This window comes from Oncorhynchus mykiss, chromosome 21, assembly GCF_013265735.2.
Source record: "Oncorhynchus mykiss isolate Arlee chromosome 21, USDA_OmykA_1.1, whole genome shotgun sequence".
In the NCBI taxonomy this organism is placed as follows: Eukaryota; Metazoa; Chordata; class Actinopteri; order Salmoniformes; family Salmonidae; genus Oncorhynchus; species Oncorhynchus mykiss.
In genome coordinates, this window is record NC_048585.1 from 17,474,203 (window position 1) to 17,491,697 (window position 17,495).

At 48.6% G+C, this 17,495-nt stretch overlaps 2 protein-coding genes across 2 annotated transcripts in view; one reads left to right on the forward strand and one right to left on the reverse strand.

Annotated features, from left to right (window-relative positions):
- LOC110499879 (staphylococcal nuclease domain-containing protein 1) overlaps positions 1–17,495 on the forward strand; it is a 311,077-nt gene that overhangs the window by 129,772 nt on the left and 163,810 nt on the right. The window lies entirely within an intron of this gene.
- On the reverse strand, positions 1,933–7,184 carry LOC110499875 (leucine-rich repeat-containing protein 4-like). The gene has a single exon (XM_021576933.2). The coding sequence runs from the start codon at positions 5,195–5,197 to the stop codon at positions 2,342–2,344; it is 2,856 nt and encodes a 951-aa protein (XP_021432608.1). The 5' UTR covers positions 5,198–7,184; the 3' UTR covers positions 1,933–2,341.

Genomic DNA, 17,495 nt, shown 5'->3' on the forward strand with positions numbered 1-17,495 from the left:
TCCCTCTCTCGGCTATCTCTGCTCTGTCTCTCTGCTATCTCTGCTCTGTCTCTCTCTCTCTCTCTCTCTTTCTGCTATCTCTGCTCTGTCTCTGCTCTCTCTCTGCTCTCTCTCTGCTCTCTTATGCTCTTACTGCATGGTGCAGCGCAGAGATGAGTATATCAGCCTCTCCCCCTTTCCTTCCCTCCCTCCCTTTCTTTCTCCTCTCTCTTCTCTCTCCTCTCTCTCCCTCTCCTCTCTCCTCTCTCTCTTTCTCTCTCCTCTCTCTCTTTCTCTCTCCTCTCTTTCTCTCCTATTTCTCTCTCTCTCTCTCTCTCCTCTTTCTCTCTCCTCTCTTTCTCTCTCCTCTCTTTCTCTCTCCTCTCTCTCTATCACAAATAAATAGGAGTAGAGAGGAAATAGTCGGATCCCTCCGAGACAATCTTGCACCGTCCTCCCATTACCGCCTCGGTTACGTAAACCGTTGACAGAGGGGACAGTGTGTGACGTTTAATGGCTGCTGGGGCTTGGCCGGTGACCGGGCTGCTGTGACACTACCTCGCCACCAGTATTTTTTTTATTTTTGTGGGAAGAGTTTTAATCACGAGGTGTGTGTCCGTCCAGGCTGTGTAAATTATAGACCAATCAGAGTTTAATCACTCAGACACAGTGAGCAATATGCCCTGGTCGTCGATACCAGCTCCTATTAATACTCCCTTTTACTGCTTAATAAGATGCCCCCAATTTGTTTTTGTTCTGTTTTTGTCTGATCTTTTTTTTCTCTTTTCTTGCATTTTAATGAGCTGTGGCGCCGGGGGCCCTGTCGACCGGTTGTTAATGCTCCGGCGTCCCGCTGAAAGCCAGCGTGCGTCTTGGTAAAGAAAGAGAGGCCTCTGTTCTGTACGTGTCACTCCTTACACCGATAGTCAAAACAACCGTCTCTATAAAAAACCACACGCTGTTAGCCAGTTTGAGCTGTCCACAGACGCTAACGACCTGGTGTACATGTCATCTCTCCAGGTCAGGTCTAGGGGGGAGCTAGGTTACGGCTATGTTAAGATGGAGAGGGAGATTGTTGAAGATGAAGAATGCACAGTTAACGGCGAGACCCACAGCATTTGTCCTCATAAAACCGTCGCTGACTGATGAAGCCACAACAGCTGGGGGAATGCAATGAAAAGAGAAATGAGATGTTTTGGGGGCCAAGAGGAAAGTGTGTGTGCTCACATCACCAGGGTCTGTCTCGTACATCCACAAGTCTGGTAGTGAAAAACACCTCTCTGACCACTCGAAGTCAAGCACATAGAAAACAACCCCCTCAAGTTAGCACACCATATCACACCCTACACCTTCATATCTTTACACACATGCAATCATTCATTGACATGACCACAGTGCAATCTCATACATATCACTGGGGAGCACTTCAAATACCCCTGTTTAAATAGAGGCCATTTAAAAGCTTTTCTCATGGGTTCCATGCATTTGGAGAACTTCATGAAAACGGGACAAATCTAGTACCCGCTTTGAAATGGGCCACACCTTGATTAAGTACCATGTCATTGACTAATGTTATGCGTACTAAACATAGCTTCCCCCACCTGCCTCGACACACGGGCATATCAAGTGTTATTAAAAACAGCAGCAGGCACTTCTGTGCTGTGATTGATTCTGTGTGAGTCACCCAGCACACGCAGGGTTAAAGTATAGCTGCAGAGTCTTACTGCAGTGTCTGAAGCGTTTGGCTGTTCGCTACAGTACACCAGGAGAACAAAACGTCATCTCTCTCTGTTTCTTTTTTTCTCTCTCCAAAAATCATTTTTTATTGCATTTGTAACATTTGGCACAATACAAATTCATGGTGCTTTTACAAGATAAACCTGTAAAGATCAAACACTGACCTTTTTTTTTCTTAAAGAAAGTCTTCTCAGTATAAATGTTTTTTCTCTTTTCACTGCATTCTCTGTAGCATTGGTTTTTTAATTAAAAATCACAATGCCTCTTCTTTTTTATTTTAACAAGTCTACCCTCATTTCTCAAAGTCAAGACAGTATGTTAAACAACTCGTCTTTTTAAATAGAAGTTACAAGTTAGAAAATAGTTTCAATGTATTTATTTTTAATATAATATGCTTCTCTATCACCAGTCCATGGTACTTTCAATAGTTTCATATATAGATTTATTTATAAGCATGTACAACAAGAAATGTTCAGTCTTTTTAAGTTTTGCACTCTGTACAAAAAAGAAAGTTCCTGTCTTTTCCCCCGTTGTGCATTCTATTGCATGTTGTTATGAGAAGAGAGGGGTCGCTATGGGGATTGGGACTTGCCTGGGGGGTGGGTGGGGGGTTGTGTGGGGGGCTTTAAATCTGAGTCTCCTGAACCTTCTCCTTGGTGTGAGTTTTTATGACAAAGGGCTCAGGGAGGTTTGTGATGGCGCTGGGCAAGGTTCGAGGGAGAGAGTTCCCAATGTTGTTCTCTGTCCATTTAGCCCCATGTCCTGCTGGCTTGTACGTGTTGTATTTGGGCTTGAGGGTGCGGTAGTCCACCTTGTGATGGTCTGCTTTGTGGGGACTGGAATCCATTTTGGGTTTCTGGTTGCCATAATCCTGTTTGTGGGGGCTGTTGTAGCCTGATTTGAAGACGATGTAGTCCGGCGCGCCCTTGGGGGTGTGTTCTGATTTGGGTTTGTATTGACTGTTGTCGGGTTTGGATTTGTGTGTACTGTACTCCGGTTTGGATTTGTGTGTAATGTACTCCGGTTTGGATTTGGACTGAGTGCTGTAGTCAGGTTTGTAAGGGCTGTAGTCTGGTTTAGGTCGTGGGTGAGTGCTGTAGTCAGGTTTGAATGGGCTACAGTCCGGTTTGGGTTTTGGATGAGTGCCATAATCCGGTTTGAAGGGGCTATAATCTGCTTTAGGTGTTCTCGGGTGAGTACTACTGCTATAATCCGGTTTAAATGGGCTATAATCTGCTTTAGGTGTTCTCGGGTGAGTACTGTAGTCGGGTTTGAAGGGGCTATAGTCAGTTTTCGGCTGCTTGTGAGTGCTATATTCCGGTCTGAATGGGCTATAGTCAGCCTTTGGTCTATGAAGGCTAAAATCTGGTGTAGATTTGTGGGTGCTATATTCCACTGTAGATTTGTGGGTAGTGTAGTCCACGGTTGGTTTATAGGTGGTGTACTCAGCCTTGGGCTTGTGTATAATGTAGTCTGGTTTGGGCATGTGGATTGTGTAGTCCCCCTTGTAGTCAGCTTTGGGTTTGGGGAAGCCATAGTCTGTTTTGTGGCTGATATAATCCAGTTTTTGGATGCTGTTGTGGTCTCGTATCTCGGGCAGCGTGTGGTCTCGTATCTCGGGCAGCGTGTGGTCTCGGATCTCGTTGGCAGCAGAAGCAGGCGGCGGCAGGTCCTCCTCGTCCACCTGGATGATTTCTACTGTACGGGCGGCTGCCACTGTGCTCCGCTGCTGGTGGCGCTTCCTCAGCTTGTAGAAGGCGATGAGCATGACGGCGGCCAGTAGCGTGACGGCTACGAAGCAGCCGATGATGATCTTGGTGGTTTTCATCATCTCGTCCAGGCTGGGGACTGTGTCGGGTGGCTTGACCGTGGCGGACTTGGAGGCAGGAACGGAGGATGGTCGGGCGCCTGGCTGGCCCTCGGTGTTCTGGAGCAGAACGGTGGGAGTAGAGATGAAGACGGGCTGAAAGAGGGAGGGCGAGGCGGTGGTGGTGGTGCCAGCGCCCACCGCACCTCCCCCTGCTTCTCCTCCAGCCCCCCTACCAGTGTTAGGGGCGCTCGTTGTGGGCTTGGGCATCTCCGTGGTGGGTCCCGGCACTTCCACGGTCACCGTGGTGAAGTAGCTGAGGTTGGACGTGTTGAGTTCAGCCGCGCTCACGTTGAGGTAGGCCGAGGCGTTTGAGTTGCCGGCCGCGTTGGACACCATGCAGGTGTAGGTGCCTGTGTCAGCCGCCAGCACGTTGGAGAAGTTGAGTGTGCCATCATTGAGCACGGCGATCCGCTGGTGGGCCGAGGCGTGCGTCAGGACAGTCCCATTGGGCAGCAGCCACCGAACCGAGGACATTGGCGCAGTCCGGCAACGGAGCTCCGCTACGCGCTCTGCCGAAATATTCAAGTCTCTTGGCGCGTCACCTATGAAGGGGGCAGAGCACTGCAGCACGCCGGTCTCCCCCCGGTCCAACTCCACCAGCTGGCGGCCCCGCATGTGGGCCGGCGCGTGGCATCGGCCACAGCAGGTAGAATTGGTAGGGATATACTCTCGCAGCCATCGCGCCAGCCACATGGCTTCACAGCCACAGTTCCAGGGGTTGTGGTGGAGGTGCAGCTCCACTAGGTACCTGAGGGGGGAGAACAGGTCGTGTGGCAGGGCGCTCAGGTTGTTGTGGGCTAGGTTGAGCTCCACCAGCGAGCTCAGGTCGTCAAAGGCGTTGCGCTCGATCACACCAATCTGCGAATTCATCACCCACAGCTTCTTGAGTGAGCGCAGGCCCCGGAAGGAGCCTGGCTTGATTTCGGAGAAGAGGTTCTCCGAGATCTCCAGTTCCTCCAGGCCCAGCAGGGGGCTCAGATTGGGCATCTCCCCCCGGATGTTGCACATGCCCAGGTTGAGGTACTTGAGGTTGTGCAGGCCCTCAAAGGCGCCATCGGAGATGAAATCCAGCTTGCGCAGCTCGCCCAGGTCCAAACGCATGAGCGAGGGCACTCGGTTGAAGGCATACGAAGGGATGCTCTCAATGGGGTTATTCCTCAGCCATAATTCCCTGAGCTTGGACAGGTACTCAAAGGCACCACTGGGCACCCCAGTTAGCCGGTTGTCAAATAGCTCCAGCGTGTTTAAGCTGGTGAGGCCATTGAAGGCGCCCACCTCGATCTGCCGGATGGCGTTGCGGCCCAGCTGCAGAACCTCAAGGTGGTGCAGGTGTCGGAAGGTGTCGGCCTGCACCTCTCCAATTGCATTCTCCATCAGGTTGAGGTGGCGCGTGTTGGCGGGGATTCCCGGGGGCACGCGAGTGAGGCCGCGCCGAGTGCACACCACTTTGCTCAGCTGGCTACTACACGAGCACTGCGGTGGGCAGCCCTGAGGGCCTGGCGCTGCTGCCCCCGCCATAGCCAGAGAGGCGCTGCTCCACGCTCGCGCCATCAGGAACACAACACAGAGCAGGGTGGCTCGACGCACAGCTACCCGCCCCAGGAGACTCATGATGTGGCACGCTCATAATTCAGCATCGTCCGGGGGGAGAGGGTTGGGGGGGGGGTCGGTTGGTTGAATGGGTTGGTGGTCGAAAGTGGGAGGGGGGGGTGAGGTATAAGGGGAGGGTGGAGAGGGCTGGCCCTACCCCGGATTAAGCAAGACTCTGGCTCTCTTTTCCATGGACACTACTGGAGGGGGGAGGGCAACTGCTCTTAAATGTTTCAGAGACAGAAAAAAATATAGAATAGGAGATGGAGATGATTGAAATAGGGTTGGAAATGCTAGACACCTACCTCAAGCGTTTTTTTTTTTTACAGGTCCTTACGGGATTGTTTGTCAATCACAGAGTGTTTAAATCGGGTATATATCCAAGGAGCAGAGAAATAAAGAATTTTATTTCTGCTCTGTTAGAAGCAAATGAAGTGAAGATTCTTTGCCAAAATGGCCCCTTTTTATAATTCCACACAAGCGAACATCATCCGAAGAAGGAAAAGATGTGAAGGCCCATCCGAAGCTTGTGTTTTAGATGGGTAGGAATCCAGTCAGGCTCCTATAGCAGTACACGCTCGCTCGCTCTCGGCTGCTCTTCTCCCGCTTGTCCTTGGAATCCGCCGCTCGATGTTTCCGCCGAACGCCTTCTCCAAGTCTCCATAGCACAAACGCGTGCTCACCGACACACACACTCCGCACTCTGAAAACCCAAGGCAGAGAAGAAAAATGGGTGGGGGTTTCAGGGTAGAGGGAGGGGGGGGTTAAGGAGGAAGAAGAAGAAAAATTCCACAGTCCTTTCAAATTTCTTCCCCTTTTGTTTGAAGGGGGGGGGGACAGGACCCCCCCTTTCCTTTCCCTTGGCTCTTTCTATTTTTTGGTGGTCAGTCAGTCAGTCTACCCTCTCTCTCTCTCTCTCTCTCTCTCTCTCTCTCTCTCTCTCTTTCTCTTTGTGTGTCGAGTCGTGTCCACTTGATTTCTGTAGCGCTCTGCAGGGTTGAAAAGGCTACGCGACACACACTGCGGTCATTAGCTTATTTCTCCTCTTAACTAGCTCTGCGCTCCAGCACAGCAGCACGCAAACACGGCTCGCCAGCAGCGGCGCTCACACACACACACACACACACACAGCAGCTGCAGCCTGCCTCCCGCGCACTTCCCAATAATCCGTCAATTTCTTCCGAGGGTGGGTGGGGGTTTGTAACAGAGTTGAGAGAGGGAGGGGGGCGTAGAGTAGATTCAGCAGCAATATCAGCACAGCAAAAAGAGGCTAAAGCGCCATCTCCCTCGGTCTCTTTCTCGCTCCTGTTTTCAATCCCTTTTTTTCTTCACCGCGCGGCAGAATAGGAGAGTGAAGCAAGAGAGAGCCGAGCGGGGCACAGGCGTGAATGTTATAGCAGCATCGATGAGGAAAACAGATCCGCTGTAGCAGCAGATGAGCGAGAGCGGGGATGTGTATCTCTTTCTCTCTCTCTCCCCCTCTCCCGTTCTTCTCAGCCCCCGCAGTGTCCTGAGGTAGTGGCCAAGCTCAAAGCACTCAGTCCTTTGTGTGTGCCAGCGCGAAGCCTTTCAACCGTGTTAGCTTCCACTGTCCTCTCTTTCTCTCTCTCTTGTTTCTCTCTCTGGCTCCCTGGTTTAGAGGAGAATAAAGCGCTTCCCAGGTGAACTGGAGAAAACGGCAGCGTGTCCCCACGGCAACACGATTTTAACCCCTGCAGCCCCGGTGTTAATCCTGCTGCTCAGGTTATTCCGGCACGTTTTTCTGGTGCCAGTGTGGTGCAAGGCTGCTCTCACTCTCTCTCTTTCATTCGCTTGTTCACTCTGTTGCTCTTTCTCTTTTGTCCTTGAGTGGGGAACGTGAATGTACTGCTGACGCATCCTGCTCGGAGCAGTGCATTGGTTTGATGCAGTGTTTTTGTGCATTAACTAATCCACTCTCCCCCTCTTTCTTTCTCCTTCTCTTCTCTCTCTCTCTCTCTCTCTCTCTCTCTCATATATTCTACCCTGTTCCTCTCCCCTCTCCCGTCTCACTCAAGCCATTGCTCTTGCTCTCTCTCCTCGTTTGCCTGTCTACTCATCTTTTTTCTCTCTCGCGCTCGCTCTCTCTCTCCGTCAGAAGGTCAATGTAGAGTGAGTGTATCCTGCCTGACGTGTGTGCGCGTGCACACGTGTGCTCTGGGCCCTGGGACATTTTGAGGACTGGATGGCGGGAGATGTTCTACTGTTGAGTGAGGTAGAGAATGAGGAAGTGAAAAAGATGGGGACAGAGAGATTAAGAGAGGTGGACAGAGAGAAGTGAAATAGGGAGGGAGATTAAGAGAGGTGGACAGAGAGAAGTGGAAGAGGGAGGGAGATTAAGAGAGGTGGACAGAGAAGTTAAAGAGGGAGGGAAATTAAGAGAGGTGGACAGAGAGAAGTGAAAGAGGGAGGGAGATTAAGAGAGGTGGACAGAGAAGTTAAAGAGGGAGGGAAATTAAGAGAGGTGGACAGAGAGAAGTGAAAGAGGGAGGGAGATTAAGAGAGGTGGACAGAGAAGTGAAAGAGGGAGGGAGATTAAGAGAGGTGGACAGAGAAGTGAAAGAGGGAGGGAGATTAAGAGAGGTGGACAGAGGTGAAATAGGGAGGGAGATTAAGAGAGGTGGACAGAGAGAAGTGGAAGAGGGAGGGAGATTAAGAGAGGTGGACAGAGAAGTTAAAGAGGGAGGGAAATTAAGAGAGGTGGACAGAGAGAAGTGAAAGAGGGAGGGAGATTAAGAGAGGTGGACAGAGAAGTGAAAGAGGGAGGGAGATTAAGAGAGGTGGACAGAGAGAAGTGAGATGAAGAGAGGGACAGAGAGAAGTGAGAGGGAGAGGGAGGGAGAGATGAAGAGGGACAGAGAGAAGTGAGAGGGAGGGAGAGATGAAGAGAGAGGGACGAAGAAGTGAAAGGGGGAGGGAGAGATGAAGAGGGACAGAGAAGTGAAAGGGGGAGGGAGAGATAAAGAGAGGGACAGAAGTGATAGAGAGAGAGGGACAGAGAGAAGTGAGAGGGAGGGAGAGATGAAGAGGGACAGAGAGAAGTGAGAGGGAGGGAGAGATAAAGAGAGGGACAGAAGTGATAGAGAGAGAGGGACAGAGAGAAGTGAGAGGGAGGGAGAGATAAAGAGAGGGACAGAAGTGATAGAGAGAGAGGGACAGAGAGAAGTGAGAGGGAGGGAGAGATGAAGAGAGAGGGACGAAGAAGTGAAAGGGGGAGGGAGAGATGAAGAGGGACAGAGAAGTGAGAGGGAGGGAGAGATAAAGAGAGGGACAGAAGTGATAGAGAGAGAGGGACAGAGAGAAGAGTCGCTCTGATTTCGATGATAAACACACCTCTTTTTGATGAATGATTTTACTATATCTACGGTCTCTCTTTCTCTCTCTCGTTCTCTCTCTTTTGCTCTCTCTCCCTCTTGCTTGCTCTTTCCCTTTCTCTCTCTCTGTCTCTGTCTCCCTCTCTCTCCTTCTGACTCTCTCTCTCTCGGTCTCCCTATTTCTCTCGCTCTCTCTCTCCTCCATTTCCCAGGAACAGGGAAGAATATCTGACTCCTTCCTTTCCCCACTATTCTCTCTCCCTTCAACTCCCTCTCTCGCTCCCACCTCTTCCTCTCCCTCTCTCCTCAAAGTGATGTGAGTGAATGGTGATTAGTCAGGGGTCTGGCCCCTGGTCGGAGAGTGGGATGCTGCTGACTGCTGCTTGGAGCACATCAGGCCACCGTGCAGGGTCTTCTTGGTGTGTGTACAACAGGGATTCCTCAACTAGACACAGATGTGTTTTTGTGGATGGTCTTGGGGCTGGAACATAAGTACAAATAATTTGTAGGCTGCGCATTGAACGCAAGAAGATATAATATTTGACTAAAACATGATCATTTCAAACCTTGCTTACATTTGTATACGATCACACTTGGGGATAATTTGGAAAATATTTCCAAAATTCAAATGAATATTTTATGTCCAACAATAAAACTTTTGTTCATTTATAATTTTTTTGCCCAGAAAATCCATGAAGTCACTTGGCCGCCAGCTGGGGAACCCTGGTTCAGAACATAGAATTACAACTGATAAGGGAGGTCCTCATTAGACATCACCGGCAACAACGTCGCCTAACAAACCCACCGTCACTGGACCAGACAGGACTGGCAAAAAGTGCTCTTCACTGACGAGTCGCGGTTTTGTCTCACCGGGGATGATGGTTGGATTTGCGTTTATCGTCGAAGGAATGAGCGTTACACTGAGGCCTGTGCTGTGGGGCGGTGTGTCACAGCATCATCGGACTGAGCTTGTTGTCATTGCAGGCAATCTCAACGCTGTGCGTTACAGGGAAGACATCCTCCTCCCTCATGTGGTATCCTTCCTGCAGGCTCATCCTGACATGACCCTCCAGCATGACAATGCCACCAGCTATACTGCTCATTCTGTGTGTGATTTCCTGCAAGACAGGAATGTCAGTGTTCTGCCGTGGACAGCGAAGAGCCCGGATCTCAATCCCATTGAGCACGTCTGGGACCTGTTAGATCAGAGGGTGAAGACTAGGGCCATTCCCCCCTGAAATGTCTGGGAACTTGCAGGTGCCTTGGTGGAAGAGTGGGGTAACATCTCACAGCAAGAACGGGTAAATCTGGTGCAGTCCATGAGGAGGAGATGCACTGCAGGACTTAATGCAGCTGGTGACCACACCAGATACTGACTGTTACTTTTGATTTTGACCCCCTTTGTTCAGGGACACATTATTCCATTTCTGTTAGTCACATGTCTGTGAGACTTGTTCAGTTTATGTCTCAGTTGTTGAATCTTATGTTCATACAAATGTTTACACATGTTAAGTTTGCTGAAAATAAACGCAGTTGACAGTGAGAGGATGTTTATTTTTTTTGCTGAGTTTAGTTGATTTTGGCTCTGAAATCACACACACACACACACACACACACACACAGCCGGAAGACCTAACCCGGGATAATCTGCACAGCTCCATGAACCCAGTCACAACATCAGCCTGCAATGTCAATTGCCCTTCTGTTATAATGGGCCAAGCCCAAATGTAATGTTGTGTGTGGATGAGGTGAGCAGTGGTACTGGCAAGCGCTCTGTCTGTTCAGAGCGGGAACAGTGTGTGTGTGTTGCGTTTGACCCAAGGGTCTCATACGAGAATTCCTTACCAAAATGACCCATCAACCCATAATGACCACAGCTGGTAGTTGGTAGGCTCCTCTCCTTGTAGCCTGCCCTGGATTGACTCACTGAAACAGTTCCCCCTAATGCCACATTGAATTTACCCAAAATGGCAGCTCTGCTCTGATAGGCTCTAGTTCTGCCCCCCCCCCCCCCCCCCCCCGTAAATAATGTTGATATATTTCTGGTTGTGCTAAAGCACTGGCCAAGCAGTGCTGGTGGTCATATGACGTTACGGTGATCCATAATGGCAGAAGGGAGCCTGGTTGAGTTGTGGTCGGCCCCTGACGGCTTCTAACGTTGAAAGACTTAACTGCCTGACCACCACCATGCCACCCTCTCATGCCCGCTAGCCCTAACGTGCCTGCTGCTGCCTCGAATGCCCTGGACCGCCCGGCGTGGTTTGTGGGCACGAGGCGACCCACTTTTTGGCACGGTGGGTCTGCCAGTCAGTTAGCGTTTCAAGGGTAGACGTGTGTGTGTGTTTGTGGAGTGCGTGGTGCAGAACCCAGGCCTTGGGGCTACAGCCAGCGAGTCTGGGATGCTACCAGTCGCATGTAGGTCAGCTGTGTGTTTGTGTGAGATATGAGATGAGGGAGCGAGAGGACCAATGAGTATATGTCCTGCCGTATATCCCTAATGCTAATCTGATTATATACTGTACACAGTAGCAGGATGATAGATCTAATGAATATTATGTCATTGCACAGCCCTCGCCAGAAATGAGGATTTGTGTGCGTTCTGTTCAGTTTGAGAGTGTAGGCTAAAGAGCAGGGGTGGGCAACATACGAGCCCATTCAATCCTGCCCGGGGGAGATTTGAGTAAAATATATACAAACAATATTGGGAAATGTATTATTTTGGGTTATGGTCCAGGTCACTCTTGAATGTCCAAAACTATATGGAAATTATTTTAAAATTCTAATGGACCTAAAAGTTTCAAATCACTGCCCCTTTTTCTGTCCGGCAAATTGCTTTTGACAAAGTAATTGCTCCGAAAAAATCTGTGCAAAAATATAGAATGCAACTTTCTATTGTTGGATTCTATCTTATTACCTTTGGAATCAGAGGCAGATGCTTACTCCCATCTGCCGTCCCCAATGCCCTAGCAAAACCAAACTTGAAGGTAACAGCCCTCACAGTTGCCCCTAGTGGCTGGTTTCTACATCATCTCCCGACATCCTCAGACATGGATGGACGTGGGATACTGACTTGTATCATGGGTGACCTGGCTGCTATAGCGCCTGTGAGCCTGAAAGGCGTGTGTGCTTGGGGAAAGACGTCTCTGCTTCTGTGTGTGTGTTTTCTGAGTTTGTATGTGCTCATTTATTTTTGCGTTAGCTGTGTGTGTTCATAGTGTTTGGGTGTGTGTCCTTCACCTCTACAGTATCTAGGGAGACCACAGTCCTCTCTCTCATCAGTTCTGCTCAGCCTCATCCCCAGTTAACTGGGTTTAACCATTTCTCCAGCCCACTGCCCAGCCCTCCGCTGGGAACTTTGTCCCCGTCTCTCTCTCTCTCTCGCTCTCTCGCTCTCTCTCTCCCCCCCCAGACTTTCAGTTTTCCATCCTCTGCTAGTTTTAGTATTATTTTTCAGAGGAGGGAACACACACTGACTGACCTTGGGGAAGAGGACAGGGGTCGGACACTTCTTTTCCTATTTTTCATTTCAATTTCCAGGAATTAATTCTGGGAGAGATTACACCCACAAAGACCGCCGCCACCCTGGCGAGAGAGCTTAAACCGCGTGTGAGGGATTTTACCATTAATCATTATTCTCACTACACACACCATACACACGCGCCAGTGTGACAGCTGGCAGTTGTCCAGCATACAATGGACACACACACACACACACACACACACACACACACACCTGTACACACACCCAGACATATGCTACATTGCAACTAGATTAAATATTCTAGATTAGACTTCTGTAATCCACCTGGGTTGGGTTCAATGTGAGTTTTATTTTATCACGTTAAGCTGTCAGTTAAATGACATTAGGTGAATTTAACCCACCATAGATAATCTCAACTCAACCTGTGTGGCCCCTTGTCTGTGTCTTGTCTCTCTCACACTCTCATCTCCTTCCTAACAGTGTATTAGTGCGTGGTCTAATATTTGAAGGCCAGTCAGTGGTTAATTGTATTTGCCCAGATGGTGTGGGAGTGTGAGACGTGGTACATGTGTGACATGTTATTGGGGGCTTAAGGGTTCAGTCTAAGTGAATCCACACTTCAACTCCCCCTTTTTGTCTCTCTCTCCCTCTCTCACCCTGTTGATCTCTACCTCTTTCTCCCCTCTTCCTCCTCATCTCTATCTTTCGCTCTCGATCTACCCTCCCCCTCTCTCTCCTTTCATCCCCCTAGTGTGCTACAGCAGCTCACACAATAGCCATTGTTTATAGACTAATGACCTTCATTATGTTTGGGGCCAGTTTGTAGCCCCGCCAGAGCTAGTGGATTAGCTAGCCTCATGTCAGCTGGATGTGGAAGAAAGCAGGCTTAAAGTAGCCAACCCAGTGATCATCATCATCATCGCCTGTTAAAAGCCTTCTAAATAGCCTGGCAGACAAACATTTAATGAAAAGACTATTGAAGTCGCCCAAATTCAGTTTTGGGATTTGAGAATCATCATATCTTTTTTGATATGGCTTGTTGCACATCTGAAGCATAGCGTTTGTGGTCGTGAGATTTGAAGGTCAATTGTGTGTAGTTTAGCCTAACAATGTTTGGATTTAGTCCTCTTGTCTTTCTTTTAGTGTGACCTTTTAGATATTTAGTGGTGTAATTAGCCAAAGTGTTTTGTGTTAATGTTCTGGGGCACACACACACACACACTGTCACATTTAGGAACGCATCCAACCAGTGCTCTCCCTGGCATCCGGTACCAAGGGGGTGGGGCCAACCCCCTGTTGCTCCCCCATTCTACCATATGCAAATTCCCCCGCCGTCTATCCCGGCCACGTCATTGGTCGAGGAGGCTCCATTAAGATTCCGGAAGCGTCGTGGCGTGCGCATTATCCCTCACTGTGTCGCCTTGCCAACCACCTGACGGGCTAGCGGGCTGTAAATAGAGAGGGCTCCATTCTCAGCTCCCTGGGTAAAGACATGTTAATGCCCAACCATGAGAGGCCTTAAATCTCCCTGACTTTTAGCTGCTTGGGAGCAGAGGACGTGTGGGTGGTGGGGGGTTACTCTGGGTACTCTGCCCTACTCTCTCAATCTCCCTGTTCTCCCAATCCTTTTCAGGGGCTGGTGAAAATGAAACTTGCCTGTCTCTCTCTCTGAGTTTGCTGGCTAGCTGAGCACATTCTCCATTGCAGCGCAACCGTGGTAAAGAAAGCCTCTAAGAGTTAGTCTAATATTCTGTCCAAACTGTTTTATGGTCTCTGCCTAGCGAACTCTTTGAACATGACCACTGAAATACATGCTATGTCAACATTTTAATGTGGAGGGTTTTTCCACACACCCAGTTGTGACATTGTGTTAACACCTTTGTACCTTGCCTCACTGTCATGAGATGCTAGCTTCTGTCTCCAAAATTCCATTCTCTACTTACCTCCAGTTTCCCACAGTCTTCCATGAAACGGCAGGGTAAGCGTGGAAACTCCATCAGAAACCATGTGGGAGGATTAGGAGGGGAGGGGAGGCAGGTTAGATCGGGACAGAAGAACAGCTTTCATCCCCAAAATCCGTCACAGATATATGCCAGACTATCAACAATGGTCAGACTGAGTTCAATGCCCACAGCCTGTCTCTGGGTCTGTGTGTGTGTGTTCCTGTCTGTCACAAATCCCTTCTGCAGGAAGATACAGAACATTTCACAGATATTACCTCTTTCTAGAGTTTCAGCCAGTGAGGAAGGTAGCTAGCCTAGATGGAGAACCCAGAGAAGCCTGTGACTTATCCTCTAATATTCCCAATTTTGATTTCATTACAGGTCAACTTTCCCTCTAAGTAACCTGGTTAGCATTCCAAATGGCACCCTATTCCCTATATAGTGCACTACTTTTGACCAGAGACCATGGGGCATGGTCAAAAGTAGTGTACTATATAGGGAATAGGGTGCCATTTGGCGCTTTAATGTATTCCTGCTCAGTGTAGCCCTCAGACACTGGGAGCTCGTCGGGCAGATTGAAGCCCCTGCTACCATTCAAATGAACAATCTGTTCCCAGGCTACTAGGCTGGAGATGAGTCAAAAGGGCTGTGGGGGAACAATGTGATAAGATGCTGTAATACAGGCTAATGCAGAGAGGTGTGAGCATGCACAGTCAGGCACTGTTAGTTGGTACATCGCAAAGGTGATGAGGGATATCACCTGCTTCTATGTTGTTGTTTTTTTTTGGGGGGGGGGGGGTAGATTTGTTGGGAGTTTCTGTTCAGGGAAAAAAGGTGTGTGTGCTGCATGTGTGTCGGTGCAGTAGGTGTGAAAATGTAAGTTTTAATAAGTGTGTGCACGTATGTGGTTGTTGTGTATTTATTGGTACTTCTCCTAATTCTGATTCTGACACTCCCACCCCCACTCCTGCATGGACTATCTGAACCAGTCTCCTCGTACAAACCTACTGCAGTCAGTTTCTCTAAAATTTCATCTCCATTCCTCTCCTCCCCTTTTAAAACCTGAGGATTTGTCCAAACAAGCTAAGTGGGTCTAATCTGGTGCGTACGCCTGTCATACAGACATGTTAACCACACCGCATTTAGCTACTCCAAGAATCCTCCACAGAACACTCAACCAGCCTAGCAGCTTTGCAGCACCGGGAATAAAAGAAACAGCAATGGAGAGGGAGAAGGCGAGTCAATCGGCAAAGGAGTGGAATATGACGTCCAAAAGAGAGGGGGAGAAAGACGGAAAAGAGGAATAAATCCCCTTAAACCAGGGCCTGTGACCTTTCTTAAATGTGTTTTCTGTTGCAAGGCAATTGGGGATTTCCCCAGAGGTGGGGCTGACTGGACTCGGCCAGGCAGGCTGCTCAGTAGCTCTAGTGAAAGGAAAAAAGCAATGGCTAGCACTTTCTAAGTTGAAGTCAATAACAGGTTTGGCCATTCTATCAGGGCCTCTCTCTCTGTGTTGAGAGCTCAGGGATGGAGAAATGGCCGTTGATTGAGTTCTTAAAAATACTCCTTCCTTCCAACAATCTGTTGTGAAAAAGCGGGAGGGAGCATGCGCTGAGGAAAAAGTAGACAGGAAAGAGACTGTTGATGGATGGCCTGGCAGAGATGTACTACTGCAGAGATGTACTACTGCAGAGATGTACTACTGCAGAGATGTACTACTGCAGAGATGTACTACTGCAGAGATGTACTACTGCAGAGATGTACTACTGCAGAGATGTACTACTGCATGGCAACAAGGGGGGAAGTGGAGAGATAAAGAGGAAAGAGAGGGAGTAAACAAGTGTGAATGGGAAAGGGCCTGGAGATCAGAGACCTTGGGAGTCCCTCCAGACTGTTTCACTGGGCTTGAGAGATCGAGACGCACACACAGATAGGTCTAATGCACATAGATTTAGCCCCAAAACTCCTATTCTCCAAATCCCTTCTCATATGTTAGCATTTTTACCAGAGCTTACAGGGATTAAAGTGGGCACGGCTGGCCGGCTTGTATCGGGAACGGAGAGATCCAGAAAGATGAGTGTAGAGGAGAGGACACACTGTGTGGCGGTAGATGGGCTACTGTGTGTGTGTGTGTAATCCTCCATTGCCTGACAGATACAGTAACTATACTAGTCATATCAGCACAGTTTGGCCCACAGTATGCTGTTAGTATGTTGGAAAGCATCGCTTGCAATTTTCTTGAACCTTCCCTCAGTTCTATTTAGAAATATTTGAAAGATGGGCAAATTGAATTTGTATAGCCTACAGTTGGGTTTCTGCATTTTCCTTTGTCAGCTAACCTAGCATTGGCCTACATTATAAGTCCCATTTATTTTCCATGAACCTAGACCTGGATGGGTTCTATGCTACAGTGCCTTCAGAAAGTACAGTGCCTTGCGAAAGTATTCGGCCCCCTTGAACTTTGCGACCTTTTGCCACATTTCAGGCTTCAAACATAAAGATATAAAACTGTATTTTTTTTGTGAAGAATCAACAACAAGTGGGACACAATCATGAAGTGGAACGACATTTATTGGATATTTCAAACTTTTTTAACAAATCAAAAACTGAAAAATTGGGCGTGCAAAATTATTCAGCCCCCTTAAGTTAATACTTTGTAGCTCCACCTTTTGCTGCGATTACAGCTGTAAGTCGCTTGGGGTATGTCTCTATCAATTTTGCACATCGAGAGACTGAAATTTTTTCCCATTCCTCCTTGCAAAACAGCTCGAGCTCAGTGAGGTTGGATGGAGAGCATTTGTGAACAGCAGTTTTCAGTTCTTTCCACAGATTCTCGATTGGATTCAGGTCTGGACTTTGACTTGGCCATTCTAACACCTGGATATGTTTATTTTTGAACCATTCCATTGTAGATTTTGCTTTATGTTTTGGATCATTGTCTTGTTGGAAGACAAATCTCCGTCCCAGTCTCAGGTCTTTTGCAGACTCCATCAGGTTTTCTTCCAGAATGGTCCTGTATTTGGCTCCATCCATCTTCCCATCAATTTTAACCATCTTCCCTGTCCCTGCTGAAGAAAAGCAGGCCCAAACCATGATGCTGCCACCACCATGTTTGACAGTGGGGATGGTGTGTTCAGCTGTGTTGCTTTTACGCCAAACATAACGTTTTGCATTGTTGCCAAAAAGTTCAATTTTGGTTTCATCTGACCAGAGCACCTTCTTCCACATGTTTGGTGTGTCTCCCAGGTGGCTTGTGGCAAACTTTAAACAACACTTTTTTATGGATATCTTTAAGAAATGGCTTTCTTCTTGCCACTCTTCCATAAAGGCCAGATTTGTGCAATATACGACTGATTGTTGTCCTATGGACAGAGTCTCCCACCTCAGCTGTAGATCTCTGCAGTTCATCCAGAGTGATCATGGGCCTCTTGGCTGCATCTCTGATCAGTCTTCTCCTTGTATGAGCTGAAAGTTTAGAGGGACGGCCAGGTCTTGGTAGATTTGCAGTGGTCTGATACTCCTTCCATTTCAATATTATCGCTTGCACAGTGCTCCTTGGGATG